The sequence below is a fragment of the Mustela nigripes genome, chromosome 17, assembly GCF_022355385.1.
Source record: "Mustela nigripes isolate SB6536 chromosome 17, MUSNIG.SB6536, whole genome shotgun sequence".
NCBI lineage: Eukaryota > Metazoa > Chordata > Mammalia > Carnivora > Mustelidae > Mustela > Mustela nigripes.
In genome coordinates this window covers 8,162,914-8,184,215 of record NC_081573.1, presented here as the reverse complement: position 1 = coordinate 8,184,215, position 21,302 = coordinate 8,162,914, and the positions used below count along the sequence as shown (strand labels likewise).

The 21,302-nt window shown below is 49.8% G+C and overlaps 1 protein-coding gene across 2 annotated transcripts in view; it reads right to left on the bottom strand.

The window, feature by feature from the left end:
* ERCC1 (ERCC excision repair 1, endonuclease non-catalytic subunit) overlaps positions 1 to 20,665 on the bottom strand; it is a 32,638-nt gene extending 11,973 nt beyond the window's left edge. The window contains exons 1-5 of one of the 2 annotated variants that reach the window (XM_059383846.1): positions 20,299 to 20,665; positions 7,910 to 8,050; positions 2,703 to 3,015; positions 2,136 to 2,247; positions 975 to 1,190 (exon numbers count right to left, since the gene is read on the bottom strand). In XM_059383846.1, the coding sequence (XP_059239829.1) occupies positions 975 to 1,190; positions 2,136 to 2,247; positions 2,703 to 3,015; positions 7,910 to 8,050; positions 20,299 to 20,356 (840 nt within the window). In that variant the 5' untranslated portion in view covers positions 20,357 to 20,665. Of the gene's footprint in view, positions 1 to 974; positions 1,191 to 2,135; positions 2,248 to 2,702; positions 3,016 to 7,909; positions 8,051 to 9,307; positions 9,336 to 20,298 lie in introns of those variants that run through there. The other variant, XM_059383847.1, reaches the window with a different exon arrangement.
* Positions 20,666 to 21,302: the final 637 nt, after the last annotated feature.

Below are 21,302 nucleotides of genomic sequence, written 5' to 3'. Positions count from 1 at the left end.
CTTTGGCTCGGGTCATGATCTCAGGATCCTGGGATCGAGCCCCGCATTGGGCTCTCTGCTCAGTGGGGAGCCTGCTTCCCCCTCTCTCTGTGCATGCCTCTCTGCCTACTTGTGATCTCTCTCTCTGTCAAATAAATAAATAAAATCTTAAAAAAAAAAAAAAAAGAAACATTTTTTGGGGGCACCTGGGTGGCTCAGTGTTAAAGCCTCTGCCTTCGGTTCGTGTCTTGATCCCAGGGTCCTGGAATTGAGACCCACATCGGGCTCTGCTCAGCATGGAGCCTGCTTTCCTTCCTCTCTCTCTGCCTGCCTCCCTGCCTACCTATGATCTCTGTCTGTCAAACAAATAAATAAAATCTTAAAAAAAAAAGAAAAAAAAGAAAGAGTGTTTGAATGAATGAACAAACCCGGGGGACAGGAAATTTAGTTGCACTAACGTGGTTGCACCCCCAAAAAGAAGAGTCAGAGTGTTACAGACTAAACTTTTGTGCCCTCCCCCCAAATTCACATGTGGAAATCCTAGCCCATGATGTGATGTTATTAGGAAGTGAGGAGAGGTGATTTGGTCATGAAGGTGGAACCCTCGTGAAGGGGATTAAGGCCTTCATAAAAGGGACCCCAAAGCGTTCCCTCGCCCCTTCTGCTGTGTAAGGACACAGTGAGAAGACAGCAGTCTATGAACCAGGGTCCTTCCTGGATACTGAATCTGCCAGGGCCTTGATCTTGGACTTCCCAGGCTCCAGAACTCTGAGAAATAAATGTTTGCTGTTTAAACTACCCGGCCTATGGTATTTTTGTCATAACAAACAACAGGACACGGGGCAACCTCAGCTCATACGTAGTACTTGAATAGATGAATGAAAGAGGGGCCCAGCCTGGAGCACAGTGGCCAGAGCTCAGTCTCCCTTCCACTACCCACCAGAACTCCCCGCCCCATAACCCAAGTTACCCCCACTTCTCCACCCCCTCCTTACCTGGCGGGGGCTCACAATGATGCTGCTGGATTTCGCCCCTGGTTTGGGGGCCTGATTAGCAGTCTCTCCTGCCAGGGGCTCAGGCCCCTGGGGTTGTGGTGCTCCAGCCCCTCCTGGAGGTCCCGAGATGGCATACTCAGCATATGTCTGAGGGCCTGCCTGAGGCAAGGTCTCCATGGTGGGCAGGCTCCGGGTAGATTTGAATAAGGGCTTGACCTGTGCAGGGGAGGGGAGTGTCAAAGTCAAAATCGAGCCGCTTCTCCCCACTCCTCAGCCTCTGCACTGGTCCCGGCAACCGTCTTCTCTCCCTTGGACCCCTGCAGTCACCTCCTCACCAGCTCCCTGCCGACACCCTTACTCCCCACAGTCTCTTCACTGTCATTTCATGACCCTCTGTTTGGAGACCTCGGTGGCTCCCATCTCAGAGCAAAAGCCAAAGCTGTCACCACAGCCCACAAGACTCTGGACGATCTGTCCCTGCCCCCTTGCCTCATGAGGGTCTCACCTCTCACCTCTTTCCCTTTGCTCTCTCTAGTCTAGCCCCACTGGCCTTCTTGCTGCCCTCGAACTCCCTGGGGCCTTTGCGCTGGCTGTCCCTTCTGCCTCCAGATGTTTTCACATAGCTCACTCCCTCACCTCGTTCAGATCACGGCGAGATGTCACCTCCTCAGAGAAGCAGTCCCTTCAAGTAAGGTAGCACCTTTCCCCCATCACCCCCTATACCCTTGACCCACTTTGTTTTTCTTCCTAGCCCCTAGTGATCAGCCGGTCCTCAGTACCAGCCAATTGTTTTCCCGTAGGAATGCATCCTCAGTGTTGTCAGCTCCTTCCATTTACCAAAACATGCCAAAAGCGCAGGCTTTCTTTTTAATTGCAAAGTCTTCCAATTCTCAAACGTCAGCAATAAACTGAAGTTTTGCAAACCAGGGTGCCTGCCACATAAAACAGGGCTTGCCGGTTCGCTGTCCCTGCCTGGAGCCCTCTCTTAGAATCACGACATTTTACAGAAAAGGAAACAGACTTGCGGAGCAGAGATGTTTTCCCAAGGTGACCCAGGTCCCATTTCCTAATCCACACGGGTGGCCACAGGACCGTTCTTGTCCTCCTTCCTCTCAATCGCCCGCCCAGCCTCCCAGCCTTCTCCGCATCTCCTCATCCTACCCCTGCAGGAGGAGCCTCATCCTCCTCCAGCGGTATGAAGAATTTCTTCCTCGTGGGTGGCCCAGAGGGCTGCCGCACTCCCTCTTCGTCCATCCCAAGGTTCTTCTGGGGCCTGGAAATGAAGACATGGCGGCGGGGGCGAGGGAGACACCAGGGCCTGCATTCCCATCCTCCAAGTAGGAACCCCCACTCACAGCCAGCCCACCCCAAAAATCCCGGCGCTCCGCAGCGACCAGTTCCAAACACCCAGTGCCCCGGATTCTTTAAAGCCCCGCCCACAGGGAGCCTCCACCTTCAGCTCGCCCCGCCCCTCACCGGTCTAGGCGTTCATTAGCCCCGCCCCTCACGGTCCCCACTTTCTATTCGCCCCGACCCCCGTTGGTCCAGTCCAGCCTCCGTCCCCTCCTTCCCGCCCACAGGGTTCGCACCTGATACCCTCCCCTGGCTCCATCTCGTCCTTCTCTGAAACACTACAACGACTGATTGGCTCCTGTGGCTGCCAATCGCCTCCTCCTCCCCCCGCCCCCTCTCGACCGGGCCGGCGGTCGGAGCGCCGCGAAGACTCACCCTTGTCTCCGAGCCGCGAGTGAAAAACCGGAGAGGGACCGAGGCTTCCCACCGCCGACGCGGCCAGCGCGTCCCCGGGCTCGCCGCACTTCCGGTCTCTCTAGCCCCCCGATCCCGCTCTCACCGTTCCCCAGAGGGGTAGAGCTTCGAGAGGGGCGGTCGCTGCGCAGCTCTCTATGGTCCTGGAGGACTGCGGAGGTTTGGGTTGGAGAGAGCGGTTGACCAGCCACCTGGACATCTCCGGTTGCCGAGAAGTTCAGTTTCGGTGCCCTTATAAGGCACCTGCTTGTGCTCGAGCTCCGGACAGGATTCACTGCGGGGGTGGGGGGGAGATGGCGGGAGATCAAATTAGGTTCTCCCCGGGGCATTTGGGTGGCTCAGTGGGTTAAGCCTCTGCCTTCGGCTCAGGTCATGATCTCAGGGTCCTGGGATGGAGCCCCGCATCGGGCTCTCTGCTCAGCGAGGAGCCTGCTTCACCCGCCCCCCTCTCTGCCTGCTTGTGATTTCTCGTTCTGTTAAATAAATAAATAAAACCTTAAAAAAAAAAACAAAAAAAAAAAAACCTAGGTTCCTCCTCTCAGTCCAGACTTGGGTTACATCCCAGCTCTGGGCCATTGACTTGGCCTCGGTTTCCACATTCATTTATTCGTTCATTCCACGCGTACTCCCGAGCGCCTCCTCTGTTCCTGGCCTTGGGCGGGGCAGTGCTAGCGACTCAGCAGTGACCACTGACAACCACTGCTCCCTCCTGTCCTGGAGCTCCCACTCCAGTGGGCGAGACACACTTGAGTTCAGTGACGGCCCGGAGTGGGCAAGGCTGGGATGGGAGACCCGGGACCCCCGGCGGGAGGGGAGGGGTGAGAAGGGGCCGCAGAACCGAGCCCCAGGGTAGGGAAGGGCTTCCTGGAGGAAGAGACATCTGAGCAGAGACCTGGTTGATGAGTTAGAATTAGTCATTTCCTGAAAGAACAGCATCACACTGTTCTAACTTGTGGCTCTCCGGTTACTAAGGAGAGAGAACATCTTTTTGTTGAGTTTATTGGTCTTATGTAGTTTGTCTTCTGTGGATTGCTTGCTCATATCCTTTGCCCATTTTTTTAATGGGGTTGTATGCCTTTTTTTTTTTATTAGTCTTAATTTGTAGGAGTACTTTATGGATTCTGATTCTAATTCTTAGTTATGTATATTCCAAGTATCCCCTCCTAGTTTGTACTTTGTATTTTAACTATTTATTTATGTCAGAGAATTCTTAGTGTTTATTCAGAACTGTTTATCAGTCTGTTAGGTGCTGACTTTGGGTTTTGGTGTGCTGTTTAAGAGAACTGCTATACCCCCAAGGTCATAAAAATATCCTGTAATTACTTTTAATACTTTCAGAGTCTTGATTTTGTTTCTGTCTTTAATCCATATAAGATTTAATTTTGAAGATGCACTATGGCAGGAATTTATGATGAATGTAGCCAACTGTCCCAATACGGCGGGACAGAGAACCCGATTTGGGGCTCGATCCCAGGACCCTGAGATCATGACCTGAGTCAAAGGCAGAGGCTTCAACCCACTGAGCCACCCAGGCACCCCTAATGATTTTATTTTAATACATTTTGTGATCACATCAGGCAAGTCCCCCTCCTGTTCAGTTTCAAATCTGTCTTTACTGTTCTTTTTTTTTTTTTTTAAGATTTTATTTATTTGACAGAGAGATTACAAGTAGGCAGAGAGGCAGGCAGAGAGAGAGGAGGAAGCAGACTCCCTGCTGAGCAGAGAGCCCGATGTGGGACTCGATCCCAGGACCCTGAGATCATGACCTGAGCAGAAGGCAGCAGCTTAACCCACTGAGCCACCCAGGCGCCCTGTCTTTACTGCTCTTACACCTTTTCTCTTCTAGATGGAGTTTAGCAGCTTAGAATTTCAATGAATTAATGGTTTCATTTTTTCAAAGATTTTATTTATTTATTTGAGACAGAGAGAGTGTGAGAGAGTGCACAAGCAAAGGGGAGGGGCAGAGAGAGAAGCAGACTCTGGGCTGAGCAGGGAGCCGGACACAGGGGGGTTGATCCCAGCATCCTGGGATCATGACCTGAGCCAAAGGCAGACCCTTAACTAACTGAGCCATCCTAGGGGCCTCAGCTGATGGGTTAAATAAAGACATCTTTTTCATATACCTGAATATACTGATTGTCTCTCTCTCTCCAATGATTCCAGCTTTTGTTAGGAGCCTACTATAAAAGTTTTTTATAAATAACTTTTATTTATACAATTGATTCATAAATATATTTTTTATTAGTCTCCTAGGAGAACTGTAACAAGGTACCCAAAACTGGGTGGCTTAAGTGACAGAAATGAATTGTCTCACGGTTCTGAAGGCTACAGGTCCAAAGTCAAGGTGTTGGCAGGGCTGTGTCCCCTCCTAGTGAACAAGAAAAAGGATCAGGAAAGGATCTGTTCCAGGCCTTTCTCCCAACTGCTGGTAGCCTCAGGAGTTTCTTGGCTTGTAGATGGCCATCTTCTCTCTGCGTCAGGGTCTTTTCCGTGCGTGTGTCTGTCTCTGTGCCTAAACTCCCCTGTTTATAAAGACACCAGTCAAACTGGATTAGGGCCCATGCTAATGACCTCATTTTAACTCGATTATCTCTGTAAAGACCTTATTTCCAAATAAGGTCACATTCTGAAGTACCGGGGGTTAGGACTCCAATACATCTTTTTTGGAGGACAAGCGTCAACCCATAACAATTCTGTTACTTTTTATAACCTTCTTTCTTCAGAATTCATTTTACTATTTGCTTGAGTCCATTCACTTCTAATGCTTTCAGAGAGCTTTCTGGATTGTCATGTTCTGAGTCTGGCTCATCTCAAAGGTAACTTCATTTTGTCCTCACAATTGGAATCTCTGATTCTGGGTTTCTAGTTATTTTTCTTGCAAAGTTAGAAGATACCCGTCCTATCTCTCTGGCTTGTGCATGGCTGATAGAAAGCGTACCGTCCCCATGATTCTCCCTCCTACCTATGCAGGCTCATCACTGGGTGTAATTCTCCCCCAAGGTCACCTACTAGCTGTGTGACCTTTTGCCAGCCACTCAGCTTCTCTGTGCGTATCAGTTTGCTCATCTCTAAAATGGGGATGGGGTGCCTGGCTGATGCAGTCAGTAGAGTGAGTGACTCTCAGTCTCTGGGTGGTGAGTTTGAGCCCCATGTTGGGTGTAGCAATTACTTAAAAATAAATAAATAAAATAAACTTTAAAAATAAATAAGATGGGGGGGGCACCTGCCTGGGTGGCTCAGTCGGTCCTGGGATCAAGTCCCACATCCAGCTCCTTGCTCGGTGGGGAGCCTACTTCTCCCTCTGCCTGCTTGTGTGCTCTCTCTTCCTCTCTTTCTCTCTGACAAATAAATTTTTTTAAAAATCTTAAAAATAAATAAGATGGGAATAACAATAGTAGATGTGTTTCGAGAATGGAATGAGTTACGTGTCACAAGCCTAAAACTACACTTGGCACACGGCAGGTGCTATATTTGATTTGAGTTTGTCATAAAAATAAAATAGCCCTAACCAAGTCCTGGACAGCAGGGCCTGGAGCTGTTGTGGCCACTGCTGTATCACCGTGTCCCTGCCCACCTCACCCTACCTCCCCACCTCCCTCACCCCTCCCCACTCACACACTCCCTAACCGCCAGGCTCCACCCCCCAGAGCCTGACAACCAGAAGGGGCTACCAAACAGGGTATTGTGTGAATGAGCAGAGAGCAGAGGCCAAGCACTACAGCAAGCAACTGCACTGCTAGGGGTCTCAGTTTCCCCATCTGTAACTGCTGAGGATTCAGTAAGACCACAGGGAACTGTATCGAGATGGACAGTTCACCCATCCCTTGAATCCCTACATACTGAGCACCTACTATGTGCCAGGTACCGGGGACACAGTGGTGAACAAGTCAGCCCAGGTCCCTGCCCTGTGGGGCCGATGGTCTCATGGAGGAGACAGGCCACGAGAAGGTAGCAAATCAGAGAGTTTCAGAGGGCCACCTGTGCTATGAAGAAGAAAAAGCATGGCGCTGTGAGGCAGGTGATGCGGGAGGAGGTCTCACACTGTCACAGGGTGAGGAGCTCTATAAATAATAAAAATATTGCCACCAACTAGAGTCCCATCAAAATAGGTTGAGCACTTACTATGAGCTAAGGTCTCACGATAATCTTCCCCTTAAGTATCGACAGGTCATTTGACATATGAGGGAACTGAGTCCCCAGCGACACAGAGAAGGACCATGGAAATGTGTCCCTGAATCCAAGGGCAAGAGATTGTATTCTAGAAAGAGACCAGCCTGGGTGGGACTTAATTTCTCCCTTGTGGGAATGGAATTGCCAAACCAACCTGCAACTCGGGCCTTTTCCGCCAGGGGGCGATGTCGCCCCGCAAGAGGATTTGGGGTGTAGGGGCGCGGGGAGCGGCTCTGCCAGAGTCTCCGCGCTCGGCGCCCTGGGACGAGACCCCGCGCAGGCGGCCTCTTCGCTACTTCCGACTCGATTCTTTGGGGGCAGAAATGTGGCAAAGGCCCAGCCGCTTGCGGTTACTGTAACGCCGAGCCTGTTGGCATTAGCGTGCGGAAAAGTTGCCCTCGGTTCTACATCATTTCCGAGTTTGATTTCTACTCGATTCCCTAACAGAACTTTCGGATCCTGCTTTCGAAGCTTCCCGACTCCCAGAGTGGCGAGCTCGAATGTCGCACCTGTCCCCGCTCTGATTCCGCGCCCTCCTTCCAAACGCTCCAAGTTCAAAACCCAGCCGCAATTCCAGTTCCCCGGGTGGCTTCTCGAACCAGACCCTTGTTCCAGTGTCCAAACCTTCCCCTAATCCTAACTTTGCGTTTCCTCTGCGCCTCGGAGATATTGGAACGGAGACGGAGAATATGGGGACCCCCGCCCCTAATTCCGCCAGAGGAACTCTGGGCGGGGGGCACAGAGCCGCCATCCGAAGGCTCTGGAAGCGGGGGTGCGGCCGAGGGGCGCAGTGACCAGGCCGGCGTCCCCACCCGCCTCTAAACTTAGCCGCAGTGACGCGCGGCCCGGCGATCGCGCGCCGAGGCTGGGGACGCAGGGGGGCCAGAGCGGAGGGGGGCGGCTCCGCTCCGCGAGCCTCTATTTATAGCGCCCGGAGCCCGAAATAGCGCGGAGCGGAGCGGCCGGCATGACGCGGGAGCCGCCGGGGACTGACTCACCCGGCCCCGAGCGGCGGCCCCCGGATGGGGGACAGTGGAGGCGCCCGGCCCCGACCCCGCGCCATCCCTGGCACCTCTTCTGCCCGGCCGTCCCAAGTCTGCACCGGTCGCTGGGGTTGGATATGCAGCAAAACGGAGGATCTGCAGCACGAGAGACTGAGGTTAGATCAGAGGTGGGACTTCCCCCGGAGGCCCCAGAACCAAGGAACTAACTTTGTTTGCTTGTTTATTTTTTCTGCCTAATGCGGGGCTTGAGCTCACGACCCTGAGATCCAGAGTCGCATGCTTTACCGACTGAGCCAGCCAGGGGCCCCCTCCAGAAACTAACTTTATACAAAAAGAGGTTGGGAAGGAAGGGAGATTTAAAAAAACAAAACAACAACAACAAAAACACCTAGATATGCACACCTAATTTCCCACCAGCAAAAGGATCGAAGCATTTTTTTCTTTTTAAAGATTTTATCTATTTGACAGAGAAAGACACGGGGAGAGAGGGAACACAAGCAGGGGGAGTGGGAGAGGGAGAAGCAGGCTTCCCGCAGAGCAGGGAGCCTGATGAGGGGCTCAAACCCAGGACCCTGGGATCAGGGACCCCAGCCGAAGGCAGACGCTTAAGGACTGAGCCACCCAGGCACCCCAGGACTGAAGGATCTTAGAGACAGACGAACACAATAACCTGGCCAGTCAGTCCCGAGACTAGAGCTGTCCCCCTCTCCAGTGCTCTTTGGGTGATCCTCCCACTGCCTGGAATGCCCTTCCCTGTTACCCCATTTTTAAGAACTCATGTCTATTAGGGACCCGGTGCTAAGGACAATCCCCCACAAATGAAAACGCTGTGACCCACTGGACTTGGAGCGCCCCAGGGATAGGGCCAAGCCGGTCTCAGTCATCGCCACGTCCCTAGCACCGCCCAGCCCAAGACAGGGCTCCAGAGAAATTAACTACATGCACAAAAAGTGTTGGTAATAAAATGACGTTTCCCAAATTATAACAGCAAATGTTTATTGTATGCTCCATGCCAGACAGGCGTCGGAGAGTCATCTCCTCTGGGTCTCACTACAACCTTCGTAGAAGAGGTGCTTTTACCATTTTAATGACTTCTATCCCCCTGTTAGAAATGAAGAAACCCCCGCTCAAAGAGTATCTGAGCTCAGAGAGTATCTCAGGTCAGAAAACATACAAGCTCCTCTGGCTTGTACGCAGAGCTGCCTCTTGAACGAGGTCACCTGGTCCCCATAGGTGTTCAGTTTCCCAGGATACTGTCTCTAAGCTCTATCAAACCCGAAGCTAAGGAATGATTCTCAAAGTGCAGTCCACGGAACCCTGGAGGGGGTTCCCCAGCCTTCTTTCAAGGGATTCAAGAGGCTAAGATGTTTATAATAATATTAAGACACTTACCTGCCTTTTTCATAATCAACGTCTCACAAGTGTACAGTGTAGCCTGTATAATATCACAATACACTAAACACAACTGCAGATATGAGGACACACAGCTCTCTACTCTTGAGGCCAGACATTAAAGTGACCTGCAAAAATTATAAAACGATGTTCCTCTTCTCATTAAATTTTCTCTTGTTTTGGAGTCTATGGTTATTTTAATTAAAAAATATATTATTTTATGTTAACATGAAATTGTTTATTTTTTTAAGATTTTTTTTTTTAATTTATTTGACAGTCAGAGATCACAAGTAGGCAGAGAGAGAGAGGGGGAAGCAGGCTCCCCGCTGAGCAGAGAGCCCGATGTGGGGCTCCATCCCAGGACTCTGAGATCATGTCCTGAGCTGAAGGCAGAGGCTTTAACGCACTGAGCCACTGAGGCGCCCCAAAATTGTTTATTTTTTAAGCGAACCAAATGTTTTTTAAATTCCTCAGCTTTAATTTTTAATGCAGTAAATATTGAGAGATATAATGCAAATTAAAAAACTCTTTGAAAGAAAAAAATCCCACTCCTTGGGGTCCTCAATAACTTTTTTTTAAGGATTTTATTTCTCTATTTGAGGGAGAGAGAAAGACTAAGAGAGAGCATGAGAGGGGAGGTCAGAGGGAGAAAGAGACTCCCAATGGGAGCCTGATACAGGACTTGATTCCAGGACTTGATCCCAGGACTCCAGGATCCCAACTTGAGTCAAAGGCAGTGGCTCAACCAACTGAGCCACCCAGGCACCCCTGGAGTCTGAAATCATTTTTAAGAGCATAAGCGGTCCTGAGACCAAAAAGTTTACAAATCACTGAACTAATAATCATATACCCATTAAGTGTTATATAAAGGACAAGAATGTGCATTCTTGTGGCTCAGCTGGTTAAACGTCTGCCTTCAGCTCAGGTCATGATCTCAGGGTCCTGGGATCAAGCCCTGCATGGGGCTCTCTGCTCAGCAGGGAGCTAGCTTCTCCCTCTCTTCTTTCTGCTCCTTCCCCTGCTTGTGCTCTCTCTCTCTCAAATTAAAAAAAAAAAAAAAAAAAAAAACCTAAAAAAAAAAAACAAAAAACGAGAGTCACCAGTGTACATGCAGGTGGTATTTCTCTAGTTTAACTCCTTATTTTTATTATAATTTCTAGCTGATTACTGCTATTAAACATTATTGGTTAAAGACCTACAACTGTTAGGCCCCTGGCTGGCTCAGTCAGAAGAACTTGCAACTATTAAACTAGGCGTTGTGAGTTTGAGTCCCACCCTGGATACAGAGTTTACTTAAAAATCTTCAAACAAGGGGCACCTGGGTGGCTCAGTGGGTTAAGCCTCTGCCTTTGGCGTGGGTCATGATCTCAGGGTCCTGGGATTGAGCCCCGCATCAGGCTCTCTGATCAGCAAGGAGCCTGCTTCCCCCTCCCCTTCTGCCTGCCTCTCATCTACTTGTGATCTCTCTCTCTGTGTCAAATAAATAAATAAAATCTTAAAAAAAAATCTTCGAACAAGGGGCGCCTGGTTGACCCAGTGGGTTAAGCCTCTGCCTTTGGCTCAGGTCATGATCTCAGAATCCTCAAGCCCCACATCGGATTCTCTGCTCATCAGGGAGCCTGCCTGCCTTTCTGCCTACTTGTGATCTCTTTCTCTGTCAAATAAATAAATAATCTAAAAAACAAAAAGCAAAAAGAAACCAAAACACTTCTCTGATCCCCATTGAACATTAAATATATATATATATATATTCAAAAAAAAATCTTCAAACAAACAAAAGATTTCCAACTATCTTTGTTTTTTTTTTTTTTTTAAGATTTTATTTATTTATTTGTCAGACCGAGAGAACAAGCAGAGGGAAAAGCAGGCTCCCCACTGAAGGAGCCAGACATGGGACTCAATCCCAGGACCCTGGAATCATGACCAGAGCAGAAGGCAGATGCTCAACTGACTGAGCCAGGCATCTCTATCTTTGTATTTTTAATAACAAATAAAATTTCATTAACACAAATATTTGGTAGTTGGCCTTCTAACAGGCCATCTGGCCAAATTCTTTTTTTTTTTTTTTAAAGATCTTATTTTTTTATTTGACAGAGAGAGACACAGCCAGAGAGGGAACACAAGCAAAGGGAGTGGGAGAGGGAGAGGCAGGCTTCCTGCAGAGCAGGGAGCCTGATCCCAGAATCCTGGGATCATGACCTTAGTTAGAGGCTGACACTTAATGACTGAGCCACCCAGGCACCCCCTGGCCAAATTCTCATACCAAAATAGTTTGCTCAGTCTTTCTGTTTTTCCTTGAAAATGATCCAAAGGGCAGTTTTCTTTCTTGCTTCCTGATCTTTCCATCTCATTTATTTTTCTTGTCTTATAGCATTTGCAAAGACTTCCAGGACTGTGTCAAATGGCAAGGTTGATCAATTCTCGTGCATTGCACATCACAACCCTTTAAGATGACTTATTATTCCCATTTTATAGAGGGAGAAACTGAGACCCAGAGAAGTTATTCTGTTGCCCAAGACCACACGGCAAATAAACAGTCAATCCAGGATTCCAACCAAAGCTTGTGTTTTCAATCATGGCCTTAAGAGGAAATTCAGTAAATATTCTATTTTTTTTTTTTCAACAGGCAATACCCTGCAAGTTTCCACAGGGACCTCTGAATCTTGAATTATGAATGTGGGGGAGGGTGGGCTGAGGTCTGGGTCTGGCTCTGCCCCCTTGCCTAGACTCAGTTTCCTCTTGTGACAGAGGGTTGGAAGAGATGGTATCTGAAAGCCACAGAAAGTCTGCCTTCCGAGTGGCAGAGACAGGCCCCCAAATACATTGTATTCATTTCCTGTGGCTGCCTAACAAAGTACCACAAACTTGGGTACTGCTGGTGGCTTAAAACAACAGAATTTTGTTCTTCCACCATTCTAGAAGCTGGAAATCCTAAATCCAGGTGTCAGCAGCAGACCCACGCTTCCCATCCCCTACGCCCCCCCCAAAAGGATCTGGGGAGTTCCTTCCTTGCCTTTTCCAGCTTCTGGTGGCTCCAGGCACTCCTGGGGCTTGTGGTCTGATCATACCAGTCTCTTTGTGGATCTTCACAAAGCTTCTCCTCTACTATCTGGGTCCCATCGCGCGCCCTGCCTTTGTCTTGTGAGGACACGTGCGTTGGGTTGAGGGGCTGCTTGGATAATCCAAAATGATATCATCTGGAGAGCCTTACCTTAATTACACCTGTAATTAATTAATTACACCCTTTGTCCAAAGCACCTCCCATCCCCAGGGCTCAGGTAGACAAGTCTTGGGTGGGGGAGGGGTGCATCATTCAACCCATTACACAGATGGAACAAGAAAACTGAGAACAGGGAAGTACATGGCAGAGTTTGGACTGGGAGGTGTCCAGAGCTCCATGACTGCACACGTCCGTTCCAGCGTGGAATGGTGGAGAACCCTCCCTTGAGAATCCAGGTGACCTCTAGGCCCTCCATGAGGCTGTTAGAGGTGGTGTGTGCTGCCGACAAATTCTGGACAGCCTCCACTCTGAGGATGGGAAGTCTTGAAGGGAGTTTTCTTCTTCAGCTGTTTTTAAATATTTTATTTATTTATTTGAGAGAGAGAGAGATGGGGGGCGGCGCAAGGGAAGAGGAGATGGAGAAGGACAAGCAGACTCTGTGCTAAGAGCAGAGTCCCATGTGGGGCTCCATCTCACAACTCTGAGATCATGACCTGAGCACAAACCACGAGCCGGTCACTTAACTGACTGAGCCCCCATTCTTCTACTGTTAATGTGGGGTTGAGGACCCCTCACACAAAAATTCTAAACAATAATAAAAGCCAACACTCACACAGCACTTAATTACGCCGGGCTCCATTCTGAGTGTTTAATATCTATTAACTCACTTAATCCCCACAGAACCCCGAGGTCCTTTTATAGAAGAGTAAACTGAGGTACCAAGATGTTGGATTTACAGAGCTAATATTGGAAGCCCGCAGTCTGGCTTCAGAGTCAAGGGTCTTTTTTTTTTTTTTTTTTTTAAGATTTTATTTATTTCTTTGAGAGAGAGAGCACACACAAATGAGCCGAGGAAAGGGAGCAGACTCCCCGCGCTGAGCAGGGAGCCGGATGCCGGGCTCAATCCCAGGACCTCGGGATTATGACCTGAGCTGAAGGCAGAGGCTTAATGGACTGAGCCTTCCAGGGACTCTAGAATCTTGGGTCTGGACTGAAAGCCAAGACACGGTCTCCTGAGGGCACACTGTCACATGTTAAATCCGGACTTTGAGGGAGGCACCTCGGTCAATGAAGTGGCCACCCCTTGCTTGTAGCTCAGGTCATGATCTCACAGTCATGAAATTGAGCCCCCCATGGGGCTCTGTGTTCAGTGCACAGTCGGCTTGAGATTTTCTCTCCCTCTCCTTTTGCTCCCCTGCTCTCTCTTTCTCACCCTCTCTCTCTGAAATAAATAAATAAAATAAAAAAAAAAAATCTTGACTTTGAGGAAGCCCCACTCCTAGATCCGGGGTCAGGCGATCTATCTGGCGACGTCGTCAGATACGGCAGCCACTGGCTGAATGGCGGCGCTCTCGAGTGCTTGAAACTTGGCAGGTCCAAAACAAGAGGAGCCCTGAGTATGAAATCCACACTGGGATTCCAAGACTGAGTGCAACAAAAAACATGTACTGTAGCTCATTAAAAATTGCTGATAGCAGCAATGTGCACAATAGCCAAATTATGGAAAGAACCCAGATGTCCGTCAACAGATGAATGGATAAAGAAGATGTGGTTAAAAAAAAGAGAGAGATGGGACGCCTGGGTGGCTCAGTTGGTTAAGCAGCTGCCTTCGGTTCAGGTCATGATCCCAGCGTCCTGGGATCGAGTCCCACATCGGGCTCCTTGCTCCGCAGGGAGCCTGCTTCTCCCTCTGACTCTGCTGCCACTCTGCCTGTGCTTGCTCTTGCTCTCTCTCTCTCTCTGACAAATAAATAAATAAAATCTTAAAAAAAAAAAAAGAAAAAAATGCATTTCTTTCTAAAAAAAAAAAAAAAAGAGAGAGACGCCTGGGTAGCTCAGTGGTTTAAAGCCTCTGCCTTCGGCTCAGGTCATGATCCCAGGGTCCTGGGATCCAACCCCGCATCGGGCTCTCTGCTCAGCAGGGAGCCTGCTTCCCCCTCTCTCTCTTGCCTGCCTCTCTGCCTACTTGTGATCTCTGTCTGTCAAATTAATAAATAAATAAGAATATTTAATTTAAAAAAAAGACATGGTATATAGATACAACGGAATACTATGCAGCTATAAAAAGAAACAAAATCTTGCCATTTGCAAGGATGTGGATAGAACTAGAGGGTATTATGCTGAGCGAAATAAGTCAATCAGAGAAAGACAATTATATGATCTTTCTGATATGAGGAATTCCAGAGGCAGGGTGGGTAGTCATGGAGGGTAGCGAAAAAATGAAAAAAGATGGGATCAGGGAAGCAGACAAACCATAAGAGACTCTTAATCTCATGAAACAAACTGAGGGCTGCTGGGAGATGGAGAGGAGGGATAGGGTGGCTGGGTGCTGGACATTGGGGAGGGTCTGTGCTATGATGAGTGCTGTGAATTGTGTAACTCTGACAATTCACAGACCTGTTCCCCTGGGGCAAATAATACACTATATGTTAATTGAAAAAAAATTTTTTTAATTTTTATTTATTTATTTGACAGACAGAGATCACAAGTAGGCAGAGAGGCAGGCGGAAAGAGAGGGGGAAACAGGCTCCTGGCTGAGCAGAGAGCCCGATGCGGGGCTCAATCCCAGGACCCTGGAACCACGACTCGAGCCGAAGGCAGAGTCTTTAACCCACTGAGCCACCCAGGCGCCCCAAGAAGAATATTTTTTTAAAATGCTGACAGAGAGGGGCGCCTGGCTGGCTCATTCAGAAGGTATTGTGACTTTTGATCTTGGGGTTGTGAGTTTGAGCTCCATGTCCCTGTAGAGACTATTAAAAAAAAAAAAAAAAACTTTAAAAACTGCGGATATTAAGTACATGTTGATATAATGTTTTGCATATATCCGGTTAAATAATACACACAAACAGAATTATTTTCACCTGTTTCTTTTTGCTTTTTTTAGGGCGGCTATTAGAACATTCAGACCAACACGTGGCTTGTGTCGTATTTTCCATGGGCAGCTCTGGTCCGTGGGACTTGTCCTCAGCACGTTCTCCATCTGAGGACACCGAACCTCAGGATTTCTTGTGATGTGCTCGAATAATCCATGCCAGAAGCACATTCAAGTGGTGTGACTGATACTTGTGTCAAACCATGGCCACTAAAGGATGGTCTGAAATCGTTGCCGCCACCAGGTGCAGATGCGTGCTCTCCTGAGAATGCTACAAAATGAACATTTACAAAGCCCAGATAAATACTCAGCATAACTGGACAAGCCAGGCTTCCTCAAGGTTGAGAGTTCAAGTCTTGACTCCGTCCCTTCCCTGGCTGTGATTCCTTTGGTAAGTCACTTGTTCTCCCTGGGGCCCGGTTCCTTCATCCAGAAAGTGGGAATGTTTGTTCCTGGCCCTGAGGGTTATTGAGGGAACTCCTGAAGGCAGAATGTGCAAAGGAGGGGGATGGGGCACCTGGGTGGCTCAGTGGGTTAAGCGTCTGCCTTGGGCTCTTATGATCTCAGGGTCCTGGGACTGAGTGCCGCATCAGGCTTTCTCTCATCAATGAGCCTGCTTCTTCTTCTCCCTCTGCCCGCTGCTCCCCCTGCTTTTGCTCTTTGTCTCTCTCTGTCAAATAAATAAATAAAATCTCATTAAAAAAAAAAGAGAGAGAGAAGAAGAACGTGCAAAGGCCCAGCACACTGCCCAGCAGAGAACAAGCTCCAGCTGCCGACCAGTTTTTGTAGGGCTGGGGACCTGGCTTAGGTAGAGGGATCCATGCTAGGTTCTGAGCAGAAGGGATGGTTGAACTGGCCCTTGAAGGATGGAGAAATATTCACTAGGTGGACAAAGATGGGAAAGGTCTTCCAGGCAGAAGGAACAGAAGTTCAAGTTCATGTGGCATGAGGGAGCATAGCATGCTCAGGAAGAGGCAAGCAGCTTGGGTATGACTGAGGGCAGAATGAATATGTGTTGGGGGAAACGGAGGGCAAGGGATGAGGATGAAGAAGCAGCAGCATTCAGGCCACAGAGGGTCTTGTAGGTGATTGGACTGGAGCACTGGGGAGCCATAGCAGGCTCTAAGCAGGAGAAAAACATGACAGAAGCAAGTTTGTATTTTAGCAAGATCCTTCTGGATGGGAGGGGAGATAGAAATGGGGTAGGAGAACAGGGAGGAGAATGAAGTACCGACAAGGGATCAAGCAGAAAGGGGGAAGAGGCAGAACATATGAAATCTTTAAAAGACAGAATGACGGGTCGCCTGGATGACTCAGCCAGTTAAGGTCATGATCCCAGGGTCCTGGGATTGAGCCCTGCATCAGGCTCCCAGCTCAGCAGGGAGTCTGCATCTCCCCCTCCTTCCCACTCATGCGCTTTCTCAGCATCTCTCTCAAATAAATAAAATATTTTTTGAAAAAATAAAGGATAGGGCACCTGGGTGGCTAAGTAGGTTAAAGCCTCTGCCTTCGGCTCAGGTCAAGATCCCAGGGTCGTGGGATGGAGCCCCACATCAGGCTCTCTGCTCAGCAGGGAGCCTGCTTCTCCCTCTCTCTCTGCCTACTTGTGATCTCTCTGTCTGTCAAATAAATAAACAAAATCTTAAAAATAAAAAAAAATTTTTAAAAAGGGATAGTGGGTGGGGCGCCTGGGTGGCTCAGTGGTTAGGCCGCTGCCTTCGGCTCAGGTCATGATCTCAGGGTCCTGGGATTGAGCCCTCCCCCTCCCATCCACATCAGGCTCCCTGCTGAGCAGAGAGCTTTCCCCTCCCCCTCTGTCTGCCTCTCTGCCTACTTGTGATCGATCTCTCTCTCTCTCTCTCTCTGTGTGTCAAATAATTAAATAATCTTAAAAAAAAAAAAAAAGATAGAATGAAGAGGAGGGACAAGCTATGGGGGGAAGAGAAAGAAGGCAACCAGAATGAGGGCAGACCTCTGGTCCAGGAGACGGAGTCAATGGTGGGCCTATCCCTGGGCTGGGGATCCTGGAGGAGAGCTGCTGAGGTCATGCAAGAGCTGCCAGACACTTGGGTCTAGAAGGCAGAAGAGATGGCAGGACTGTGACCAGGAGGCTGTCAGAGATCAGACAGGGCTGAAGTCCTGACAGTGGGAGAAGGTGGAAGGTGCAGCAGGGTAACCTCACATTGGCTATCCAGGACTGTGCGAAATGGCCCGGCCCAGGAAAGCAGCCTCATTCCCCAGGTTCTCATGATGGTCTACGCCTAAGGACATGGAGATGGACAGATCCAGAGCCCCACAGGAGTGCCCGATCAGTGGAAGAGCCTAGACGCACATAAGAAGTCCATGTCTCCATGGTGGGAGCGTGTGATGAATGCAGGCTCTAGGAAGTACAGAAATATCTTCCCAAGGACTAGGGACAGTGGAAGCATCAGGACCAGTTCCAGGAAAGGGCTTGGAGAGGGAAAGTGAATTAATCAGAAGTCTCTCAGCTTTAAGTGCAAACATGTTTAGGGAAATGGATTGTCTCACATTAAAAAAAATAAAAAGGTCAAGGGGTCATACCAGCTTCAGACACAGCTTGATCCAGGAGCTCAAATATGATATGAAGTCACTGTCCAATCTCTAGTTTCCATATCTTTCAGGGTTTTTTTTTTTTTTTTTTTTTTTTTTTTGTCCAGAGGACTTCCCTTGAAGTAGTAAACGTGGTCCCAGCAGCTTAGTGACCCCAAAGGGAAGAAAGGTCTCCTGCCCACTGGTTCCATCATACACAAACTGGATTGGACCCCACGTTCACCCTTGAAACCAGTGCTGTCATCAGAAGGCAGAAGAACTGGAACGTTCTGATTGGCTGGGTCCAGATCACATTCCCTTCCCCAGAAGGGGAGAGTGGGGTGAGATAAACAGGTGCACTGAAATTTAGAAAGGGGTGGTTTCCCAGAGGACAAGCAGAAGGCAGAAGGCTGGCAAAGCTACAGATGTCCATGAGGCTGGGAGAAATGGGAGGTGGGGAAACAGCTTCCTCACCTATTAATGGAGGATGGCAATAGCACCTTATCTCCTAGGTCTAGGGAGAGGATTCGGTGAAATAATGCAGGTGAGGCATTTAGCAGAGGCTAGGTGCTGAATAAGCAGCACCTATTTTTTTCTTTTCTTTTTTTTTTTTTTTTTTTTTTTAATTGTGTATGTGCTGATGGTTTTGTTGTTGTTGTTGTTGTTGTTTAAAGATTTTATTTATTGGGACGCCTGGGTGGCTCAGTTGGTTAAGCAGCTGCCTTCGGCTCAGGTCATGATCCCAGCGTCCTGGGATCGAGTCCCACATCGGGCTCCTTGCTCCGCAGGGAGCCTGCTTCTCCCTCTGACTCTGCCTTCCACTCTGTCTGCCTGTGCTCGCTCTCGCTCGCTCTCTCTCTGACAAATAAATAAATAAAAATCTTTAAAAAAAAAAAAAAAAAAAAAGATTTTATTTATTTACCTGACAGAGAGATCACAAGTAGGCATACAAACAGGCAGAGAGAGAGGGGGAAGCAGACTCCCCGCTGAGCAGAAAGCCCGATGTGGGGCTCAATCCCAGGACCCTGAGATCATGACCCGAGCAGAAGATAGAGGCTTAACCCACTGAGCCACCCAGGCGCCCCTATTTTTTTTTCCTTCTTTAAGATTTTAAGTAATCTCTATACCCAATGTGGGGCTGGAACTTATACCTTGAAATCAAGAGTCACACGCTCCAGGGAGCCAGCCAGGTGCCCTTGCGACTATTATTTTTAAAACATTCATCAATATTACCACCACCGCTGAGGATGGACGATCTCTATAACCTCGGAGGTAATAAGCTCCCAGGTACGGGATGAGACCTGAAGTTGAACAAGCACACATGGGGAGGTCATGCAGTCTACACTGTGCAAGTTCAGGGCCCAGCTGGTTTCTCTCCAGGCTGTTTTTTGGTTTTTCTGTTTGTTTGTTTTTAAACAAAGATTTTTATTTATTTATTTGAGAAAGAGAGAGAACGAGTGGTGGGGAGGGTCAGAGGGAGCGGGAGAGAGCAGCAGACTCCCTGCTGAGCAGGAATCAACATTTGGGGCTCCATCACAGGACCCAGAGATCATGACCTGAGCTGAAGGCAGCTGCTTAACAGACTGAGCCCCCCACGAGCCCTCTCTCCAGGCTTCTGCCTCCAGATCTGTGAAACAGGATGAGGGGGTTGAGTCAAAACACAAGGTGGGGGGGCTCAGTCGGGCCTGGAATGGAGTCCTGAATGGGGCTCCTTGCTCAGCGGGGAGCCTGCTTCTCCCTCTGCCTGCTGCTCCCCTGCTTGTGCTCTCTCCTTTGCTCTCGCTCTCTCTCTCTGACAAATAAATAAAATATTTTTTTTAAAATAAAATGGTTAAAAAAAAATAAAACACAAGGTCGTTTCAAATGCCCCTTCTCATCAGATGCCGCCACATCACCTCCTCAGGAAAAGGCCTTTCCTGACTACTCTTGCCAACATATCCCCATTCATTCATTCATTCATACAGGGCATCTCTATACCCAGTGTGGGGCTCAAACTCACAACTCCGAGGTCAAGAGTCACATGCTGTACCACGACTGAGCCAGCCAGGCGCCCCTATCCCCCCCCCTTTTTTTTAATGTATCATCCCTTATAGCACTTATCACAATCTGAAAACATCTTATTTACTTTCAGTCTCCCCCTTAGAATGTTAGCCCTCACGAGGGCAGGAATCTCTGTTTGTCTTGTTCACTGATCTGTCCACGTCACCTGCCACCGCGCCTGGCACACGGCCCACCCTTGATAAACAACCTCTCACTTCTGAGAGGTAGTGAGTCTCCCATTAAGAGGGGTATCTAGAAAAAAATAGAGGGAGAGAGAGATGTATCTAGGCTGAAGCAGAGGGATCGTACCTCGCAATTCATGATGCAAGGCCCCAACCCGGGTCCTCTCCAGCCTCAGTTTCCTCATTAATCAAATCGGTCCGCGGACGGAGGGACCCCTGGCCCAGCCCCTGCCTGCGATCCCCGCGGGGGCCGCCAGGGGGCGCGGAGCCTCAGCCCAAAGCCCGCCCGCGGCAGCCCGAGCCCCGGTGGACGCGTCCCGACGTTCCTGGAATGTTCTGAGCCCCGGCGAGCGGAACCCGGGAGGCTCGAGCGGATGCAGGCGACCGGAGCCGGCGGGCCGCGCTCCTCGCCGCGCAGGGGGGCGGCCAGGAGGGAGGTGACTCAGGCGCGCGTCCCCGGCCCCCAGTTCTCGCGAGGGGGCGCGCACGGCCTCGGGAACCCGCGCGGCGCCTAGTCCATTTTTACCCGAGCGCCGCTAAAAATAGTTGCCGCGCTCCGAGCCGAGCCCGAAATAGCGGCCCCCAGATAAGGCAGGACGACTCAGCGCTTCCGGGGAGCGGAAGGGGAGGCAGCGGGGGGCGGAGGATGGTGCCGGGCTCCGCGGGGCCTCGCCGCGCAGTCCCGGCCGGTACCCCCCCAACCCCCGCCCTCCGAACACCGCGCTGCCCTCGGCCTGTCCCCAGCCTGGCTTCACCCTCCCCGCTGCCCCCCTCGTTGCCCATCCTCTGTCCCCATCCACCCTCAGCGTCCCCTCCATTCCTAATCCCTGACCACTGGCCCTCCTCTCCCCTTCCCTCTCCCACTCTTCAGTCCCAGCCCTGCCCCGCGGCCGTGTCCCTAACGGGTATTCATCCCCAGCTCTCAACCTACCCATCCCGGAGCCCTGGCCCTACTCTCCCCCAGCCACGGTACCGGCTCTGTTGCCTTTCTGAACCTGCTTCTGCTCCTTCCCCGTCCCAGTTCTCAGCCCAACTTCTGATGGGCAGGGGTGGGTTGCGATGGGCAGGGGTGGGTTGCCAGGGGAGATGGGGCCATCACAGGAAGTCAAACAAACTGACGGTTGGGGGTGA